This window comes from Protopterus annectens, chromosome 9.part0 (assembly GCF_019279795.1).
Source record: "Protopterus annectens isolate FY-2018-M chromosome 9.part0, PAN1.0, whole genome shotgun sequence".
Taxonomy (NCBI): domain Eukaryota; kingdom Metazoa; phylum Chordata; order Ceratodontiformes; family Protopteridae; genus Protopterus; species Protopterus annectens.
In genome coordinates this window covers 1,432,493,467-1,432,515,624 of record NC_056743.1, presented here as the reverse complement: position 1 = coordinate 1,432,515,624, position 22,158 = coordinate 1,432,493,467, and the positions used below count along the sequence as shown (strand labels likewise).

Genomic DNA, 22,158 nt, shown 5'->3' with positions numbered 1-22,158 from the left:
CACAGCATATCTCATTCATAGGGGCGGAGTTAGATATTACTGCAGCTCTGATCAAGCTTCCCCAGATAAGAGTGTCAGCCCTCAGGGATCAGGTCGCTATTCTTCTTCGGAACAAGAAAGCTTCTGCTGCGCAAGTGCTGAAAGTCCTGGGCATGATGGCAGCTACCCTTATTGCAGTTCCTCTGGGCAGGATGCACATGAGGGTCCTCCAGTGGCTACTCTTCGCGCAGTGGTCGTTCCAACAACTTCCTTTGTCACACGACATCTTGATCATGGAGTCTTGCAAGAGGGATCTTCGATGGTGGCTGAACAGCCAAGCTCTGATGATGGGTCGCCCGTTTGTACTACCCAGCCCTACAGCCACAATAACCACGGACGCTTCCCTGATGGGGTGGGGGGGACATTTTCAGGGGAGAATGGTCCAAGGAGAATGGTCCAAGATAGAGTACAATCTGCACATCAATGTCCTGAAGTTGAGAGCAGTGTTTCTAGCGTTGCAACACTTTCACGAATCCCTACCTCTAGGAACAGTGGCAGTTCAGACGGACAATATGTCAGTGGTCTGGTACATAAACAAACAAGGTGGAACCAGGTCTTACCCATTATGCAGGGAGGCCCTGAGAATTTGGCAATGGGCTGCATCCACAGGTCGCTTTCTGATAGCAACGCACATCCCGGAGTCATCCAACATCATTGCGGACAGGTTGAGCAGAGCCATCCTGTTGCCACACGAGTGGTCCCTCAAATCAAGTGGCAGAAAGGATTTTCCGCAGATGGGGCCAGCCTTGCTGCGATCTTTTTGCATCCCCCTTAAATGCCAAATGCAGAAGCTACTTTGCCCTACTTCCCCCTCTGGGAGGTGCCCCCAGGGACGCACTGGTGCACGATTGGCCCCCGGGTCTCCTATATGCATTTCCTCCTGTTACGTTAATACCCAAATTTCTACAGAAAGCCAGGAGTCTGGAAAGGACAATCATCCTAATAGCACCATTCTGGCATCAACAGATCTGGTTTACCTTTCTTCAAGCCCACCAGATGGAGGAACCATGGATTCTGGACCCAGTGCCAGACCTATTGACTCACTCGTCAGGAGTTACTCACCCATCCCTCCAGTCCCTCAAACTGACAGCTTGGCTGCTCCACTTCCCAATTTAGCCAGGTCGGATTTTTTGTCTCCAGCAGTACAGCACATTCTAGTTTCTTCCCACAAAGCCTCCACCAGGAAACTATACAGGAGCAAATGGAAACGTTTTGCGTGTTGGGCATCAGGGCAAGGTATAGATCCCTTGGTGGCCCCGATACACAAAATCTTGGAATTTTTATCTATACTCTTTCACGAAGGGGCCTCTACTTCCACGATAAGAGTACAGTTAGCGGCCATATCTAACTTTCATGTAGGTGACGGAGGCTCTACAGTTATGTCCCACAGGCTTTGTAGAGCTTTCATGAAGGGTACCTTTCACCTCTGTCCACCCATTCGGGATCCGGTTTTTCCATGGAACTTGAATTTGATGTTATCTCAACTTATGCTACCACCCTTCGAACCAGCTTCAAAGTGTTCACTCAAATATTTGTCATGGAAGTCTCGCTTTCTTATTGCTGTTACTTCAGCTCGTAGAATATCAGGGCTACAGGCCTTGTCCGTTAGGCCACCATACATGGTTTTCCATCCAGACAGAGTCTCCTTGCGTACAAATCCGTCATTCCTTCCGAAGGTGTGTTCTGTGCTTAATATTAACCAATCCATAGAACGTCCCACATTTTTCAAAAACCATTCAAACAAGTTGGAATACATGCTGCACAAACTGGATGTACATAGGCAGCTGAGATTTTACCTGGACAGAAGAAAGGATTGCAGGAAATCAGATCAGCTGTTTGTTTCATTCGCAGATAATAAGAAGGGCATGGCAGTAACAAAATGCACATTATCCAAATGGCTTTCGGACTGCATAAATTTTGTCTATTCAGCTTCAAAACAACCACTTCCATTCAAGCCTAAGGCTCATTCTACTAGGGCTGTTTCTACTTCTCTAGCCCATGCCGCTCGCCTACCGTTGGATACTATTTGTGCAGCGGCGACATGGGCAAAGCCTCATACTTTTGTCACTCACTACAAAGTGGACAGGACCTCCAAGGACAGGGCATCCTTTGGTTCCACTGTACTCAGGAATGTTCTTCCGTGAGTCACCCAGGGTAACGGAGCTAGGGACGCTACCCGTGTGTAAGAAAAAACGGTGAGATCGAACAATTTCGCATAAAGAAGTTATGTTCTTACCATAACGTTCCATGTGAATTGTTCATTTCGCCTTTGTTCTTACATCCCCTCCCTCCTTCCCCCACCGCGTTCTGGAAGAACTGGTACGACTAGTGTCTGGTTGGTCTTCTCTGGGTTATCTACACTACCTACTCTTTAGTAGGTTGCATAGTAGCTGTACACCTATCTGTGTTTAGTTCTTCTGTTTCAGTTTCAAGTGTGTGATTGTGTGAGCATTAGACACAGTGGTTAGTAGTGCGTTCTGGGTTCTTGCAAACTAGATCTGAGGTATAGCAGCGGAGGATCATGGAATGTAGACTGTGCCTCGAGCTTCTCTTAGATGCAGAGCTTATGATGCAGCCGACTCGGAGCCGAGGATCGGCTCCAAACCCGTGTGTAAGAACAAAGGCAAGATGAACAATTCACATGGAACGTTATGGTAAGAACATAACTTCTTTATAGCTTATCTGTTAGCTAACTCACATTAATTATACAAATATATAGTGCAATAAAGTATACCTAACACAAAATGAAAATTTATACATTATCTATAAGGGATTATAGAGTTAAAATAGGGCATAGAATAGAGAAATGAGAGAGATTTACAACACTGTGCAATTTTTGTGTAGCTAGACATGGTTATTTTAGAATTAACTGTTCTTGATGCAAGAGAAAAACTAACACAGAAAGAGTTGTAAGTCAGATGCAATCACATTGAATTTCTTCTTAACACATGGTAAGATGGGGTAAGAATTCTAGTAATGCAGTATACCCTGGTCACAGAGTTTAAGTTATGGGTTGGCAGGAATCAGATCCCTAGAAACTGTTAATACAGAGGATATGGCTTGCTGGTTATTGGTGTAATGTCATGACTTGTTTAGCTAGTGCAGCTGTAGACTGATATCTTGAAAAAATATGGCACCTGTGCATAAAGGGTAAACATAACCATTTGAAATGTCAGGACCTGCTAGAACAAATCCAAAGCCCTTAAACTGGCCGAAAGAACGGACTAAGTCCGAGATGCCATTACTCAGAATATTCCCTTTTCCTCAGAGGTATTGCAGTCACGGAGTTGGTATATATAAGTCTTGGGGGGACTTGCCCCACATTATGTTATGTGTCATGGGACTTTGGTTGTGGGAATATACTGCATATTGCTTCCACAGTTGTATCTCGTTTTAGATGTTGTCCCCAGATTGATATTAATTGTGGTGCAAATAGTTAATTCTTCAAAAGGCTTCTAATACGTAGCTATCTGGATACTGTTGTAAGCATGACATGTCCAGTTACCAGCTAATTCAGTGGGATTCTGATACACTGTACAACCCATAACTTAAACTTAATTAAACTTTATTAACATGGTAATAAATAAAGAAGAAAGCAAAAGAAAATTCTTTAGAGTTGTTTGCAGTGTAGCATTTCTAATCATAGCAGAACTCTTACTGTTTATCATTGCTTAGAGTGACTAGTGCCTCCATATTGAAAGGATAACATTTCTGCCTGTTATGACTTAAGCCTGCCTTGATTAGATGGGTGCTATAGCCTGACTTGCTGCTAACAAATAATCTAATCTTTGTTTATAAATTCCTTGGCAGGATGGTGAGCCACCCAGCAGCTGTGAGAGTAGTCCAGCATATGAAGATGAAGCCTCTGCAGACAAGATGACCAGCGACAGCACCCCAGACTGTGATAAAAAGGAGGAGCAAACCTTTTTAGTCAATCTGTACAAGTTCATGAAAGACAGAAACACTCCTATTGAGAGAATACCCCACCTGGGTTTCAAACAAAGTAAGAAGGGTATAGAGTGGGGGATTTGGCCATTTTTAATTAAAAGGGTCATGATTTTAAATACTGACAGAGTTACAAGAAGGATGACTGAAAGCTCAGAATGTCTTCTCTGGATTTGGTCAAAAGCTGTCAAATGTTGATGTTTCTGAGATAAAAGCAGCTAGGGAGCCCTCCACAGCTATAAGTTGAGACACAGGCATGTCCTCATTTGGAGTATCTGAGACTTTGATGTGTATATTCCCTATATCTGTTTATGTTGTATGATTTGCTGCCAGTATAATACATTCATGAACTTCTAAGTCGCAAAAGATCACTTGGGTTGTACATATCAGTCCTTGCAGCGTTTTTCAAACCTTTCACATAGGGACTGCATGCCATAACCTTTGCAAGCCAGCAGTCCCAAACTATTTCAGTCATATTGCTGCCTTGAATTTGCAGCTGGTGGACCCAGTCAGGTGAGGGAAAATCCTCTATGTCAGATCTCAATGACAAAGGGTTGAAGTTTCCAGATTATTTTAAAAATTCAGCAGTAGGCTCTGCAGATGCTATACAATCTATTTGTTTTATTTATACATCGTTGAATGGGTTAGTCCTACTTGGATAGTAGCCTCTCTTCTGGGGAGACCCAAGGTGATATTTATACTACTAGGGGAAATTTAGCCAGGGCATCAGGGAACTTCTGCTCTTTGTGATGGGTGTTGTCGGATCTTTTACATCCACTTGAGCTACCACTAGCTGAAGCAGATGGTGCCACAGTTTAATGTTTCATCTGTAGGACAACACACTCAGGAGTGCAGCACCCCCTTCTACTGCACAGCAGTGTCAGCGATCAGTCTACTTGGTGTGGAAGTAAATCCCATAGCCTTCTGCACCAAAGGTGAGTGTGCTACCTGTTGAGCCACTGACATTACTGTTGCAAGGTCAGACTGTAGAAATATCTCAAGAGAAACTGACTTCTGTCTTCAGTATACATACTTAGCAGTTTAGTTAATATCACTCTCTACTGTGATTATTTGTTCTTTGGTTCACTGCTACTCCACTGACCACAGATATTCAGTACCAGACACACATCACATAATTGCTCTTATTTTATTTTTTTGCATGGGTTGTACCTCTGGTGGGAGTTGAGATGGCTGGGACTTATGCTACCATACACTGGAGTCTAGGGTGCTTATTTGACTTTGTTGCACATTGTATAGTGATCCACTATATGTGCTCCCAAATCCAGGGTCAGATCTACACATAATTTACTTGTTGTAGACTGTTTGCTGTTATTGCTGTTATACCCCTGGATCTAATGGGAGGGGCCATTCATTACCCCCCCCCCCAAGACAAGAGAGATAACTAGTAGCTGGTTGATAATCCCCCAGCCTGCTCAAACCTCCAACACCTTGGTTAATGAATCTGGGCTTCTTCCGGTGCTGACTACCGACTCACTCACCAAATTGATGCTTGCTGTACATGGCAGGAAGTAGCTCCTGGATAATTTATTTTGTTCGTTTTATTTAATTGTTAACTAGGTAAACCCACTCAACAAAAGCACCTCTTTTCACTGGCAACTCAGGAGCTTTGTCTGTTTAAATGATATATTCATAGCTTAGGGTCTGAATACTGAAAGGCACAAGAAAGTGGCAAGACTGTTGCTTTGTAGAGTGTGCAATAACTATATTATAAAAGTGGCTGCGAAGCATTGGAAACATGAACCACAAAGCATTATTGATAGTGAAGTTATCATATGGGATCACCCAGTACCATCTGTTGAAAAAAGAGGATGCAAGAAAAACAGTTAGTGTTCCAAAAAAGACATTGCTACACCCAGCAACTGCAGTGACAAAATACCAGGATTTGCAAGTAGAAGAGAGAGTAATGTGGAATAGAAATACCCAGACAGTTCCAATAGTAGTAGCAGCAACAGGACTAATAAAAAGAATTTATAACTGTATTTAAATATGTTATCAATATATGTAACCCTGTATCAACTGCAGAAGGAGGCAGTTTGGGGTACTGTGCGCAGGTACTGAGAAGAGCACTCTTGGCTAACATCAAAAGCAGTCGCAATACTAATTTCATGAACTCTAATCATACCCTTACTTAGGAATGGGGTCTATTCCTGCCCCACTATTAGAAACCCCCCAAAATTATATAATTTAAAAAGCAAACAGATGGGCACTGAGAGAAACATGTGCAGGATTTCAGCTTACTAACAGTACATAGCCTTAATTCTGTGCACTCATTTAGACACCTAATTCTGAGTTTTACTTTGAAGACGTGAGAATGTGTCTAGTTTATGCTGATTATACTTGGTACATCAAGCTATTTTTAGTTATTTCCTTTGTGTGTGTGTGTGTGTGTGTGTGTGTGTGTGTGTGTGTGTGTGTGTGTGTGTGTGTGTGTGCATGTATATTTTAACAGAACTCGTGTTTGCTTCTTTACATGTGGGTTGAGGGACTTTCTGCCATTTCTTGATATTGTTGTTTTTCTGTAGTTAACCTGTGGAAGATCTACAAGGCAGTGGAGATGCAAGGAGGATATGAGCTGGTAAGTGCAATATGAAAATGAAGAAAAAAGTACCTGGTTTCATATAACAAAAGTTTTTTCAGCACAGTATTTATTCCTGTAGTATATATATTTTGGTCTAAAACTCTCAATCTGATTTTTCAGTTTTCATAAGTTTAGAGAGCAGACCAGTTTTGTGTTGTCTCTTATTTTCAGCATGCTGTAGTAACTACCCACAAAAACAAATCTGACCATCAGCATCAGCTATTTACCTGTGATAAGCTGTAGGAAAATTAGGTGCAGTAAAAATGTTTCTCTTTTGTTAGAGATGGCAAGCCTTTAAGTATGTTGTAAACTGTATCTTAGTGGTCAGCACTCATATTTACTATTTCAGCTCTGGATGCCGATAAATGTTATAGTGATGGTGGAAAGTTGATGGTTTATGTTAGAGCATTAACAGATGGTGGAGGATATTACATTCCCAAAACAGTTAAATTTAAGGACACACGGTATGGTGGTTATTATTGTACATAAATAGGTTTGCTCTGGCATGTTTAAGGAGCAATTTGTAGGCTGAAACATAGTTTTGCTGTCTCTGTAATTGGTTTTTCTTTGTGCTTAATATTTAAATACAGAAGTCCTTGTAAAATTAATTGCTGTTGTGGTGGTCCTGCCCCCCCCCCCATTCCCACTCAAAACATTTAAAATATATTTCCATATTTAAAAACATTTAATTACTTATATATTCTTGAGCATCCGGCAGTTAGTCTTTAAACCCTTTCAATTATTAAGTCTTTATGCTAGAGCACTTCATCTACCAAAACATTTAGCTGAGCAGTGCTTGAGGGGAAAACATGATGAAATTTGTGGCTTTTGATCAGAGTTTCATTTCAGAAATTCTAGCAGTGGACCTGAGCTTCTTTCTATTTACGTATACCACCCCAGTCTGCTCAAAATAAAATAAACTGTTAGTCACAGAGTGGTTTATTGACTTATACACTGTGGAGGGAGTAGAATCCTCTATCTTAAGTGTTTAAATTGTCGAGTAGGTATGGCCATCAGTACTGAACCCCAATCTCTGGAGCCTTCAGGTGGAGATCTTAACCACTGAGCCACGATGCTGCCTTGATGACGAGACATAACAGTAATCAACCAGCAGCAGAGTGATGTGCTAAAATGTGTGTTTTTAAAAATTAGAGTATCACCTGGAATGTACCATGTATCACCATTGCTTTTAACATTGTTTGGTGTGTCAGTGTATGCAGATTGGGGCAGGCATTAATTGCACCTGTATGGAATGGTAAGCTATATCTTTTTCTGAGGAACAGCCCACAGATCAGCCACTGATGAAAATAATTGTAATGAAAGCATTATGTGACAGCCCCAACACACACACACACGCAAACACACACAGATATGTTCATGAAATGTTTCAATCAAATAAACTGAGAAGTAATTTGGTATGAAGGGTTGAATACTAAAATACTCCATACATGTGTGAGTGTAAGAGTTTTAGCTTATTGTCTGAAACAAGTTATTAAATCCCTTGTTTTCTTTCTGAATTGTAAGAACAGACTGTGCAATAACAGCTGCTCAGTTTTATATCTTATCCAGTATTTCCCCTTCACATATGTAAAATGGAATGACATTTGAGCTGGTCTGAAAAAAATATATTCAACTACTGAACCTGTAAGGTTCTTTCTTAAGCAGGTTTTGATGAGTGTACAAGGTTAAAACAACCAAACTGTTACAGTTGCTTATTTTCATGATATGGTTTTGTGAACTAGCTTCTGGTTTGGTAGTTTTTCTTAGTTTCTCTACATGAAAGCATGAGTCAACAGGCCCTGCAGATTTCTAGATGTAAATGATGTTTCCCTGGAACAGAGCTTTAATAATCATGTATTATTTTATATTTACTTAATTATTGCTTTTGTTTACCAGGAAAATCCATCTTGGTACAAGTTCCTTTTTCAGCAGAGGCCTGGGAGAAAGGTTTCAGACAGGTGTTAAGTATAAAAACAGAAACATATGTTGCATAAAGTACAAGTACAATAATAACCCCAGGGGTCTTTTTGAGACTTGTCGAAACTACTGTGTGGTTTCTTAGTGCCAGAAACCTAAAGAAGACTTTGTAGTAAGTATGCAAGTGCACCATGTTTGTCTGTTTTGGCATTGTTAATTGGGAAGGCTCATGAGACTAGATGTCACTTTTTCCAGACCAGCATGGTAGTGCCAAAGAAATTGTGTTCCTTGTAGACAGTCGGTTACACAGCATGCATTTGGTGGTTGATGGAATTCAAACATTGGTATCAGCTTTATAGCCTAGCACATTTATTGGTACCCTTTAATGTATTTCATTTTAAGTATTTAAAAGTAATAAATGTTTTCCATTATTACTCCCAAGCCTGAATCACGTTAGCGTTTAGGTTGACAGGACGATAATAGGCTATTGGCCCGAAGGCTCTTATAAGCCTAACCTAGAATTTTGCCCATGTTCCACAAAGTCAGCACCTCTTTCCCCTGTCCAGCAGGGACACAGTTGAGATTCCAGGGGTGTATATTTTCTGTTTCCCATCCAGTTGTCCAGATTCCTCATAAAGAGGGGTAGTGAGGTACTCTGTTTGACTTGGAGAGGGAGTCTATTCCACAGATGGGGGACTCTTGGGGCACAAATCTATCCCGCCAGCAAGTTCTGTTAATGTCACAAACCAGGTTGAGGCCTTGTGTGCGGTTGCACGAGTGGAGTTTGACTTACGGATATGCAGCAACTCCATCAAGGCTAGGTCTGAGATGGCCTTGTATGCCAGAGACAGGTCACCTCTGAGCAGTCTGCACGAGACTGAGTAGAGGGGACAGGGCTTTTAGCCTATATAGGATAGTTGTTTGAGACCCTGGATTTTCCTGGTCAGGAACCTCTGTGGTCTCTCCAGTTGCTTGGCAAGGTACATGCCGAAAGGGGCATTGTAGTCCATAATGGGTCTGTACAGGGATGTTACAACTTCCTTGTTCCTGGATGAAATACCCTTATTTATGAGGTGGGCCATGTAGAAAGCCTTCCCTACAACGGAGGCAATGTGGTGGTCAAAAGTCAGGTTGCTATCAGCCTGGGTGCCCAAGTCCCTCAAAACTGAGTGCATGCTTAGTATGTTGTTATTAATGTGATAATTAATGGGGACACCATTTTCCCCAAAGGGGATAATGATGCATTTCTTGACATTTAGTTTGAGGCCTTGCTTCTGGCACCAGTCATTAGTTTGGGTAAGACCCTCTTGGAGGATGTTCACATCACTAGGGGAATTTAAGACAGCACCCAACTTGCAGTCATCTGCAAAATTGGTTAGCCACAGACCACTGGTTTTGGTTGCACCTTAGAAAATTATATCCCAAATAGTAGAAGCCCCAAGACTGATCCTTGGGGTCTACTACAAGAGGTGGCTTCCCCTATTTTGACTGAGTGGGTTCTATCAGTGAGCCATTTAGTTACCCGTGTGGTAATATATATGTTGATGCCTAGCTGGAAGAGTTTATCCATTATGCCCGAGTCGGAATAGTGTCGAAGGCTTTGGCTAGGTCACGGTAGGCAGTGTGCACTGTCTTCCCCTCTTCAGTGGCTTTGGTGACTGTTTCGAAGAAGTCAACCAAGTTTAACAGGCATGATCTCCCTTTTATCAAAACCAAACTGTGTGGGGTCAAGCGTTTGGAAGTTGCTAATGTGCTTTTACACTCTTACAAGTTGTAGGACTATCAAGAATAGGGAATATGTATCCATCATTAATTGTAATGCTGCTACCTTGCTTCTTTAACCAGAAAAGATTAGTGAATTGTCCGATTCTCAAAGAACCTTGGAAGGATATGTATAAGAAGAATTCAAACAACTTTTTCTTTTGACAGTAATGAGATGGGCCACCATACTTGTTATCATAGTGAGAGCACCATAAATGGAATTTGCAGTATGTGGCTGGTGAGCAGTCCACCAGTTTAGCAGTGGAGGTGGATTGCACACAGACAGGCATGCAGAACATGTGCTATGGTCAGGGATCATGTTCATGTCCAAGGCCTGCACTTAAGCCTTCAGTTATAAACTTGTTTCTCCACTTTGCTACAATATCTGGTGGATAGCCAGCTGGCTCAGACAGGACCTAGGAAATTAGAATTGGGGAGTCCACCTCTACAAAGAGGCCAGTCATAAGTGGAGCCCCTCAGGGATCAGTCCATGGACCGCTGCTTTTTGGCATTTACTTCTCTGAAGTCAAAGCCAATGTCACTGGTCTCCGGCTGACTAAATTTGCAGATGATTGCAAATTAGGAGCTGTCATTGAATCACACACACTGACACAAATGTTCTCCAGGAGGGGCTGACACAAACAAACAACTGGTGTCAGATCCATGGAATAAAACTAATTGCCAAGAAATGCATGATAGTATCCTTCGGCAAGCCACCTCGGTAATTATCATATTGACGACGCACCTCTTAGAGTTGACCCAGTAGTCAAGGACTTAGGGACACACACAGATAGTAATCTAGCCTTTGACCATCACGTGTCTGCAGTAGTGAGGAAATCATTCTGTGTTGTGCAAATCAAAAACAAAGATATAGCATCTAAGTCCAAGAAAGTCATTGTTCCACTGTATTCTGCATTCATCAGACCTATCATTGAGTACAATGACTCCTTTGTTATGTACCTAACCAGACATATCTAACAAATGGAAGGTCCACAGAGGTTCCCCATTTAAAGAATACAGGGCTTAAGTAAAATGTCCTATGCAGACTGTCTCAAGGCTCTGTCGCTGTATTCTGTGTTCCTACAGGCTTTTGAGGGGAGATCTATGCCTGACATACAGAGCATTGTCAGACCCCACTCTGATGGACTGCCTGCATATCCGCAAAACAAACAGCACCAGAATTACCTGTTATAGGGACTTGAACCTTGCCTGTGATATAAATCAGACTTGCTGGAGAGACAGGTTTGTATCCCAGAGATTACACCATTTCTGGAATAGGCTCCCCATCAATGTGACTCAGAGTTCCTCCCTAAACCAATTCAAGTGCAACTTGGACAATTGGATTGGGAACAGGAAATTCATCCCTGGTTTGGCACCTATGTCTCTAAGGGACACAGGCAATCTGTAAATGGTTCATCTCCCAAGCCGTTGCTTAGTTATCAAGGGTATCAGAACTTTTCAGAGATTTGGGGTGCATGGCTAGGCTTAAAAAGACCCTTGTGGCCATTAGCCTAGTAAACACTTATGAACTATGAACTGTTTTTGTTTCAGCTGACAGCTAATTCAGGATACACTCCCTTTTCTTATGTCTGACCATTTAATACTGCTGCTTCTAACTAAAAGGTCAAGAGTAGGGATACTGGGCTTAGGCATCTTATACAAGGTCTTAGTGTTTACAGATAGCTTTCATAAGTTTTTAAACAGTAGCTTCCTGCTCCATAGACTATTATTTTAATTATTACTTCTTGTATGATGGTAACAAAAGTGATATATCCAATAACAGCAACATACGGATCCCATACTTCTTAATATTTCTTCTATGTGTAATCACTTTGTTGTTTTATTCATTTTTTTGGTTATGGAACTGACAGAGCATATTTACAGTGCAGATTTCAGCATGGAAAATTCCACATAGTTTACACAGCACAGTGAAAACATATGCTTTTGAAAGGAGAAGAAACCTGTAATAACAAACAGGAATTCAAGTGAAATGCAGTGTGGTCAAATACACCAGGACCTAGTTCAGGGTTCTACTCTGCAGACGTGACAGTGTACACTTCATAAAGATCTAGGTATGTAATGACATAACTGTGGAACTTCAGTGATTTACATGTTATTTAAATGAAGGGATCTGTGCTTTACTAGCTCCCATGAGAATGTCATCTATTATTTCACTCATTGTGTGGGACCATAGGGCTTGGCTGTGCTGATGTGTTGCTGAGGTGAGTGTGTTCTCTACAAGGTTACTGATGTGGCACTTTATATAGTATTTTAGTTATGTGGCACTTAGTTGTTTTATTTATGCGTAGTATTAATGTTTTCTGCTTATGTTGCTGCACAGGAACGTATACTCCTGTGCAGTGTCAGCTGTGCAGTGCAGTCAGGGACATTATTTATGGGCTTGGTGCAGTTGGTCCACAATTCCACCAATTTAAATTTCTGCCTGCAAAAAACAGTGTGTTCCATGACCCACATGCTTGTGAATCATGAATGTTACAACTATGTTTACATACATGTTGTGTAACTGGATACTTCCAGGTACACAGCTGTGTATACAAACATTTACTTGAGTTTGGCAACATCTATAAATTGCTTAGGAATCTTCTGTGTGTTTTTTTACCACTTACTGTTATGAATACCCCCAACATACACACACACACACATACACACAGTTCTGTGACCTTGATAAGGCCATTCTAGATGCCTTAAAAAGAAAGATATGCTCCTTTGCTGCTGGCAACACCAAGAAGACTGTTTAGAATGTTTAAGGGCCATAGAGGCAGATCTGTGTCAAACTTTTTACTTGAAAAGAGGTGATTCATGTCAAATTTAATTTTTACACTGTTCAAGATTTTCAGAAAGTCGATGATATGGTCTGGACCATATGACAATGACATACAGCTTTTTGAACATTTGCTACATATACATATATATATATATATATATATATATATATATATATATATATATATATATATATATATATATATATATATATATATATATATATATATATATATATATATATATATATATATCATCATCTTCTTCCGGCTGTTCCCGTTAGGGGTCGCCACAGCAGATCACCTGTTTCCATTTCTTCCTGTCCTCTGCATCTTGCTCTGTCACACCAACCACCTGCATGTCCTCTCTCACCACATCCATAAACCTTATCTTAGGCTTTCCTCTTTTCCTGTTACCTGGTAGCTTCATCCTTAGCATCTTTTTCCCAATATACTCAGCATCCCTCCTCAGCACATGTCCAAACCAACGTAATCGTGCCTCTCTGGTTTTGTCTCCAAACCTTCCAACCTGGGCTGACCCTCAAATATACTTATTCCTAATCCTGTCCACCCTTGTCACACCCAGTGCAAATCTTAACATCTTTAACTCTGCCATATCCAGCTCTAACTCCTGCCTTTTTGTCAATGCTACTGTCTCCAACCCATATAACATAGCTGGTCTCACTACCCTCTTGTAGACCTTCCCTTTCACTCTTACAGGTACTCGTCTGTCACAAATCACTCCTGACACTCTTCTCCACCCACTCCATCCTGCCTGTACTCTCTTCTTCACCTCTCTTCCACACTCACCGTTACTGCGAACTATTGACCCCAAGTATTTAAACTCAACCACCTTTGCCACCTCTACTCCTTGCATCCTCACCATTCCTCTATCCTCCCTCTCATTCACACACATATATTCTGTCTTAGTCCTGCTGACCTTCATTCCTCTTCTCTCTAGAGCATATCTCCATCCCTCCAGGGTCTCCTCCACCTGTTCTCTACTCTCACTACAGATCACAATGTCCTCTGCAAACATCATAGTCCACTGGGACTCCTGTCTGATCTCGTCGGTCAACCTGTCCATCACCATTGCAAATAAGAAAGGGCTCATAGCTGATCCTTGATGTAACCCCACCTCCACCTTAAACACATCCGTCACTCCCACCGCAGACCTCACCGCTATCCCACTACCCTCTTACATATCCTGTACCACTCTTACATACTTTTCTGACACTCCTGACTTCCTCGTACAATACCACAACTCCTCTCTAGGCACCCTGTCATATGCTTTCTCTAAGTCTACAAAAACACAATGCAACTCCTTCTGACATTCTCTGTACTTCTCCATCAACACTCACAGAGCAAAGATCGCATCTGTAGTGCTCTTTCCCAGCATGAAACCATACTGCTGATCACTAATCATGACGTCCCTTCTTAACCTTGCTTCCACTACTCTTTCCCATAACTTCATGCTGTGACTGATCAATTTAATCCCTCTGTAGTTACTACAGCTCTGCACATCACCCTTATTCTTACAAATCGGTACCAAAATACTTTTTCTCCATTCCTCAGGCATCCTATCACTTTTCAAGATTTCATTAAACAATCTGGTTAAAAACTCCACTGCCATTTCACCTAAACACCTCCATGCTTCCACAGGTATGTCATCTGGGCCAACAGCCTTTCCATTCTTCATTCTCTTCATAGCTATCCTTACTTCCTCCTTGCTAATCCATTGTACTTCATGATTCACTATCCCTACATCATCCAACCTTCTCTCCCTCTCATTCTCTTCATTCATCAACCCCTCAAAGTACTCTTTCCATCTCCTCAACACACTCTCCTCGCTTGTGAGTATGTTTCCCTCATTATCCTTTATCACCTTTACCTGCTGCTCATCTTTCCTAGCTTGGTCCCTCTGTCTAGCCAATCGGTACAGGTCCTTTTCTCCCTCCTTAGTGTCCAACCTTTCATACAACTCTTCATATGCCTTATCCTTAGCCTTCGCTGCCTCTCTCCTTGCCATGCACCTCATCTCCTTATACTCCTGTCTATTTTCTTCATCTCTCTGACAGTCCCACTTCTTCTTTGCCAACCTCTTTCTCTATATACTCTCCTGTACTTCCTCATTCCACCAACATGTCTCCTTGTCATCCTTCCTCTGTCCAGATGTGATACCAAACACCTTTCTAGCCATCTCCCTTGCTAGCTCTGCTGTAGTTACCCAGCTATGTGGTACCTCTTCACTGCCACCCAGTGCCTGCTTTAACTCATCCCTGAACTCCACCTCACAATTACCCTTTTTCAATTTCCACCATTTGATCCTTGGTGCTGCCCTCACACTCCTCCTCCTCCTCCTCTTGATCACCAACGTCATCCTACAAACCACCATCGTATGCTGCCTAACAACACTCTCTCCAGTCACCACTTTACAGTCTCCAATCTCCTTCAAACTGGCCCTCCTGCATAAGATATAATCCACCTGTGTGCATCTTCCTCCACTCTTGTATGTCACCCTATGCTCCTCCCTCTTGTTAAAATATGTATTCACCACAGCCATGTCCATCCTTTTCGCAAAATCCACTACCATCTGACCTTCTGCATTCCTTTGTTTAACACCATACCTACCCATCACTTCCTCATCCCCTCTGTTCCCTTCACCAACATGCCCATTGAAATCTGCTCCAATCACCACTCTCTCACCCTTGGGTACAGTCATCACCACTTCATCCAATTCACTCCAAAATTTTTCTCATCCATTGCACACCCAACTTGGGGAGCATATGCACTAACAACATTCATCATTACACCATCACTTTCCAGCTTCATAAACATCACTCTATCTGACACTCTTTTCACCTCCAAAACACTCTTAGCATACTGTTCCTTCAGAATAACTCCTACGCCATTTCTCCTCTCATCCACACCATGATAAAACAATTTGAACCCACCTCCAATACACCTAGCCTTACTCCCCTTCCATCTGGTCTCTTGCACACACAATATACCAACCTTCCTTCTGTCCATCATATCAGCTAGCTGTCTCCCTATACCAGTCATACTGCCAACATTCAAAGCTCCGACACTCACTACCACAGTCCTAGCCTTTCTCCTCTCTTCCTGCCTTCAGCCATGTCTTCTGCCTCTTCTCCTCCTTCGGCCAACAGTAGCCCAATTTCCACCAGCACACTGTAGGCTAACAGTACTGGTGGCGGTCGTTGTTAACCTGGGCCTCGACCAATCCAGTATAAAAATGTTTATTGGTGTCTGCATGAAAATTATTTGGTGAAGTTTTACGCCGGATGCCCTTCCTGACGCAACCCTCCCCATTTATCTGGGCTTGTGACTGGCACAAAGAAATGCACTGGCTTGTGCATCCCGAGTGGCTGGGTTTTATATATATATATATATATATATATATATATATATATATATATATATATATATATATATGTATATATATATATATATATATATATATATATATATATATATATACCATAATATATACACATCTACACAGTGTGTGCTTTTGTGTGACTACATGTTTATGTGGTGTGTGTGTGTGTGTGTGTGTGTGTGTGTGTGTGTGTGTGTGTGTGTGTGTGTGTGTATGTATATATATATATATATATATATATATATATATATATATATATATATATATAGTTCCCCTTCACAAGATCGAATAGATAGTAGTAACAAACAAAAGTCTATTTACACCAAAGTTGCCCTGCCTAACACAAGCACAGTCCCAAAAAATACAGTAAAGCAGAGAACTCCACGTAGAGCTGGTCAAAACTTTTATTCAATAAAACCAATGATAAAATCTTCCATATGCGCTTTCAGATACCATATTTAAAATCCATGACAACCAATCAACTTTCAGTATTTTACCCTCCTTTTCTTAAGGATGGGTTTTAAAGGTACAATAGCATTTATACCTGGTGGCTTATCTGCCCCTAGTCTAACAATCCATCTAGTCTCAGCACATTCCGTTTCATTGAACCAATTACCACCCATGACATTAGGAGTAATCACCTGTATTGCCATAAATAAAATGTATGATCCATATTCATTTTTACATGTTGTGCCAGTGCATTGTGTTCATTGCAATGTTTTATATCTCTCAGATGCTGAAATATCCTTGTCTTAACCATATTATTGTTTTTTCCCACATAATATACTTCACATTTCTGACAGACTGCTATGTGTACTAAATTAGCTGTCCTACAGTCAGCATAACACCTAAATATATAGTGTTTGTCTGTCCTTGGATGCATAAATGTCTGCTTCTGTAAAATATACTGACATGCTTTGCAGTGATAGCACGGATATGTACCCTTCTTGTTAATACTAGGGACACCTTTTAAACAGTTTTTAGGTTCTTTACAAAGTATATCTTTCAAACTCCTGTTTTGTTCTAAATGCAAAATTAGGTGTAAAATCCAAAATCTCTTTCAGTTTAGGATCAGTGTGCAGTACCTGCCAATGATGTTTAATGATCTCACGTATATTGCCCACATCGCTGCTATAAGTTAGCACCATATTCTTTGCCGACAGATGGATTTTTCTGTTTACCGATTATATCTCCAGTCTCTTTATATAACCAGGGTTTGGCTGTACTGTTGCATTTGATCTTACTATGTTTAATTAGAGGTTCTGTCCTATCACGCTTATATCCCCTGTGTATCAAATTATTTTGAAAATAATCCACTTCTTCCTGGAATTTACTATCCGCACTGCAGAGTCTTGAAATCCTACAAACCTGTCCCTTGACAATATTGTCAAAGGTGTGAAGCGGGTGCATACTATCATAAGTAAGCAGGCTATTGCGCCAGCAAGTTTTTCAATACAGTGATGTCTCTACATCACATCCATATCTTTTGGTTAGTCTTACATCCAAAAAATCTAATGAAACTTCAGAATATTTAACTGAAAATCTAAAAAATTCAGAACTCCCTTCTAAATACATTATAAAGGCCTTTAATTCCTGTTCCGTACCATCCCATAAAAAGAAAATATCGTCCACAAAACGTACATAAAGACGTAAATTGTCGGACCATGCATGAGTAACTTCAAATATGGTACTGTCCTCCCAATATGCCAACACCAAGTTGGCATATGAGTTCGCACAAGGTGTGCCCATGGCAACACCCTGCTGTTGTCTATAGTAAATCCCCTGACACATAAATACATTATATTCCAACACAATGTTCAACAATTTACAAATTCTTTGAATAGTGTCAGTATTATATTGAGTTTTATTCCTCAATATACTCTCAATCGCTTTTATTCCATAAGCATTGTCTATCACTGTAAAAAGATTATTTACATCCAATGTAACAAACATATACTTCTTCTCATTCATCACCGTCAAATATTCAGACAAAGACCCAATAAATTGTGCTGTATCCCTCAAGATCGAATAGATGGAAGCTCGAAATTCATAATCACGAGACCAGAATCTCGAACTTCCATTCACTCGAAATTGCGAATGGGAGCCTTAGGTTTTAAAAAAATAAAAAGTTAACTTACCTTATTGCAGGAGGCCAGGTCCCCCTGTACCCTAGCAGTTTAAATGTGAACGTTCCATGACCGCACTATAGTGGAGGAATGGAAAATCTTCCATTTTGCGCTTACGCGTATAGCGCGGAATGGGAGATTTCCCTTTCCTTCACTATAGTGTGATCTCGGAGTAGGTATATTTAAGTAGGGAGGGTGTGGAGGGTGCAGGGGGGCGAATCCCCCCTGCAAAAACATTTTGCCCCTTTCATATATTCGAGTTTCTCTAAATTCGAGATTCTGGTTTCGAATTTATGACTTTCGAGTTTAGAGAAATTCGATCATATGAAGGGGAACTATATATATATATGGGTCTACTTTGTTTGATAGAAAACTCATTTCGTCGAAACCTCATTTCACTGAAAATGCATTCCCTCAGCACAATTCACTGAAAACTCAGACTGAAACTCATTTTGTCTAAACAGGTATATGCCCTGTTCCCCACTGTAGTGCAATCCTGGAGTTAGTATATAAAGTTAGGGGGGTGGGGGGGGTATATATTATTTTCTGGAAAGAGTTATTCATTTGACTTGTAAGAATCCATGTCTATGGTTTACAACATTTAAAATAGGTGGGGGGCTATGCCCCCCACACACCCCCCTTACTAAATATACTAACTCCAGGATCGCACTACAGTGGGGAACAGGGCATATACCAAAATGAGTTTCAGTCAAATGAGTTTTCACTGAAGTGAGCTTTCAGTGAATTGTGCTCAGGCAATTAATTTTCAGTGAAATGAGGCTTCGACGAAATGAGTTTCAGTGCAATATGTTTTCTATCAAACAAAGTAGACCCCTATATATATATATATATATATATATATATATATATATATATATATATATATATATATATATATATATAAATATATGTGTGTGTATATGTGTGTATATATATATATATATATATATATATATATGTATATATATATATATATATATAGATATATATAGACACATACATATATATATATATATATATATATATATATATATATATATATATATATATATATATGTGTATACATATACAATAAGTATACACACACACATACAGTACTTGTTAATGCAGTCTGTGTGTGTGTGTGTGTAAGATATATATATATATATATATATATATATATATATATATTATAGATAGATAGATAGATAGATATATCTGTGGGTCCCCTTCAAAGCATCGAACCTCTGATCATCGAAGACCAGCGTTTGAAGTAGTGAAATATCAAACCTAAAAAAAAAAAAAAACAATTCTAAAACATGAAAACTTATTATTTCACGTTTTTGTAGGGGGCAAACGCCCCTCCACCCCCACACCCCCTGCTACTTAAATATACCAACTCCAAGTTCACACTACACACTACAGTGAAGAGAATGGTAAATTTCCCATTCCATAGTGTACAACAATCTCCATTCACAAGGTTCAATATTTCACAAATTCGATCATCTGGTCTTCACAGATCAGTGATTTGATGTTGTGCAATTTCGATCCTTTGAAGGGGACCCATATATAGAGAGACAGATAGATAGATACAGAGAGAGAGATGGATAGATAGATATGGATATATAGTTATAGATACGTAGATATATAGATAGACAGACAGATAGACATAGCTAGATATATAGACAGACAGATATGGTTCAATGACGTATTGTCAAACATAACAATGATTGACTTGATGAAGGATACCATCATATTCTTGGGGGACTGTGGACTGCTTTGTTAAAATCATATTTTATTTTTTTTTATTTTATTTTACATTTGTTAACCGGGATAGTCCAACTGGAACAGGCCCATTTTCAGTGGAGGCCCTAGGAGAAAAGCTCCAGAGTTACAAATATGTGAAAAGAATACAATTCTTGCTAACAGCTACACATTACACTTTATATAATACAATGAACAAACAATAGTAGAATTAATTATTGATAAAGACTAGCATAGTACCATACATATCTTTTAATCTGGTTTGCATGATAGAAAAATGGTTACGTTACAGAAACATGGAGAGGAGTGCCAGTGGATAAAAGGTGGATAGTCAGGTGATACATGGGCAGATCCAGGTTTTTCTAAGATGTGCTTTGAGTAGTGATTTGAAGTGGAAGTTTGTGGATGTATTGGTTATGCTAGAGGGGAGAGTGTTCCAGTATTTAGCTATTTTGTAGGAATATAAGGCTTTACTGGCAGTATTGTTGGCAGTGGTGATGTTAAGGAGAGGTTTATTAGAAGATCTAAGAGAACAATTAGAAGAGTAGTGGGTTAGTAGATATTTTAGTGATGGAGTTTTGTTTGGGTTGTTTAGGATATTAAAAGCACATATAAGCTGTTGGTAGTTAAGTAATTGTGGGAATTCGAGCCATTGAAGGTCAGTAAGTACTTTGCAGTGGTGGGCTTTGAAAGGGGAATTGTTTGCAAATTTAGCAATTCTGTTGTAACATCCCTCAAATTGTCGAGATCTGTTTTTCTAATATGGGTAAATATGGGTGCAGCATACAGTAGTGTGGATAAGAGATGATTTTGGGCTAGGGTGATTTTTGCCTTGTCAGTGAGAAAATTATTGTGTCTATAAAGAGTACCCATTTTTTGTGGACCTTCTGGATAGTTTGAGCTATGTGAATATCAAAGTACAGATTTTATCAATCTCAACTCCTAAGAGTTTTGTATGTGTGGTAGGAGAGATGACTGTGCCGTTTCTAGATGTAATTGAGAAGGTTAGGGAAGTGGATCTGGATTTATTGGGGGCAAACAAGAGAAGTTTTGTTTTATTAGGGTTGAGAATCAATTGGATGTCAGAGATCCAGCCTTCTACAGAAGAGAAGGAGTCTTGGGCCAGTTTGTTTAGGTGGGTAAGAGATGGGGCTGCACAGATAAGTGTTGAGTCATAAGCGTATTGTATGAATGTGGCTTGTTTGGAGGAGGTATGTAGGTTATTTGTGAAAACAGAGAACAATAGCAGGCCAAGTATTGACTCCTGAGGTACACCTATAGAGGTAGGAAGGAGGGGTGATAGCTCAGATTGCCATTGGGCAGCTTGCTGTCTGTCTGATAGCTTTTGAACCATGAGATGGTAGGGGAGTCAAAAGATAGGGCAGAGAGGGCATCAAGTAGTAGGGGATGTGAAACCATGTCGAAAGCTTTAGAAAGGTCAAGGAAATAGCAGATACAAAGTTATTATTGTTTCTGAGCTGGTTAACTTCATTTATAAAAGACAGAAGAGCAGTAGTTGTGCTGTGGTGAGGGCGGAAGCCATGTTGAGTGAGGGAAAGAAGATTATGTGAGGTTAAGTACTGGAGAACCTGGGAGTGGATACATTTCTGTAAGAGCTTGGATAAGGGAGAGAGAATGGCTATTGGCCGATAGTTGGAAAAGTCATATGAGCTACCACCTTTATGTAGTGGTATGATGTAGGAGATTTTCCAGATTTGAGGAACATAGCCTTCTTCGATTGACTGGTTGATAAGGATTGAGATAGGGTAAGATAAGGAGTCAGCTGCTATTTTCAAAAGGTATGCAGGTATTTCATCGGCTGCAAGAGTTGTAGGTTTTAGT

The 22,158-nt window shown here is 40.3% G+C and overlaps 1 protein-coding gene across 1 annotated transcript in view; it reads left to right on the top strand.

Moving 5' to 3' along the window:
* ARID5A (AT-rich interaction domain 5A) overlaps positions 1-22,158 on the top strand; it is a 484,004-nt gene that overhangs the window by 322,105 nt on the left and 139,741 nt on the right. The window contains exons 3-4 of the mRNA XM_044084394.1: positions 3,850-4,042; positions 6,528-6,580. Coding sequence (XP_043940329.1) covers positions 3,850-4,042; positions 6,528-6,580 — 246 coding nt within the window. The remainder of the gene's footprint in view (positions 1-3,849; positions 4,043-6,527; positions 6,581-22,158) is intronic.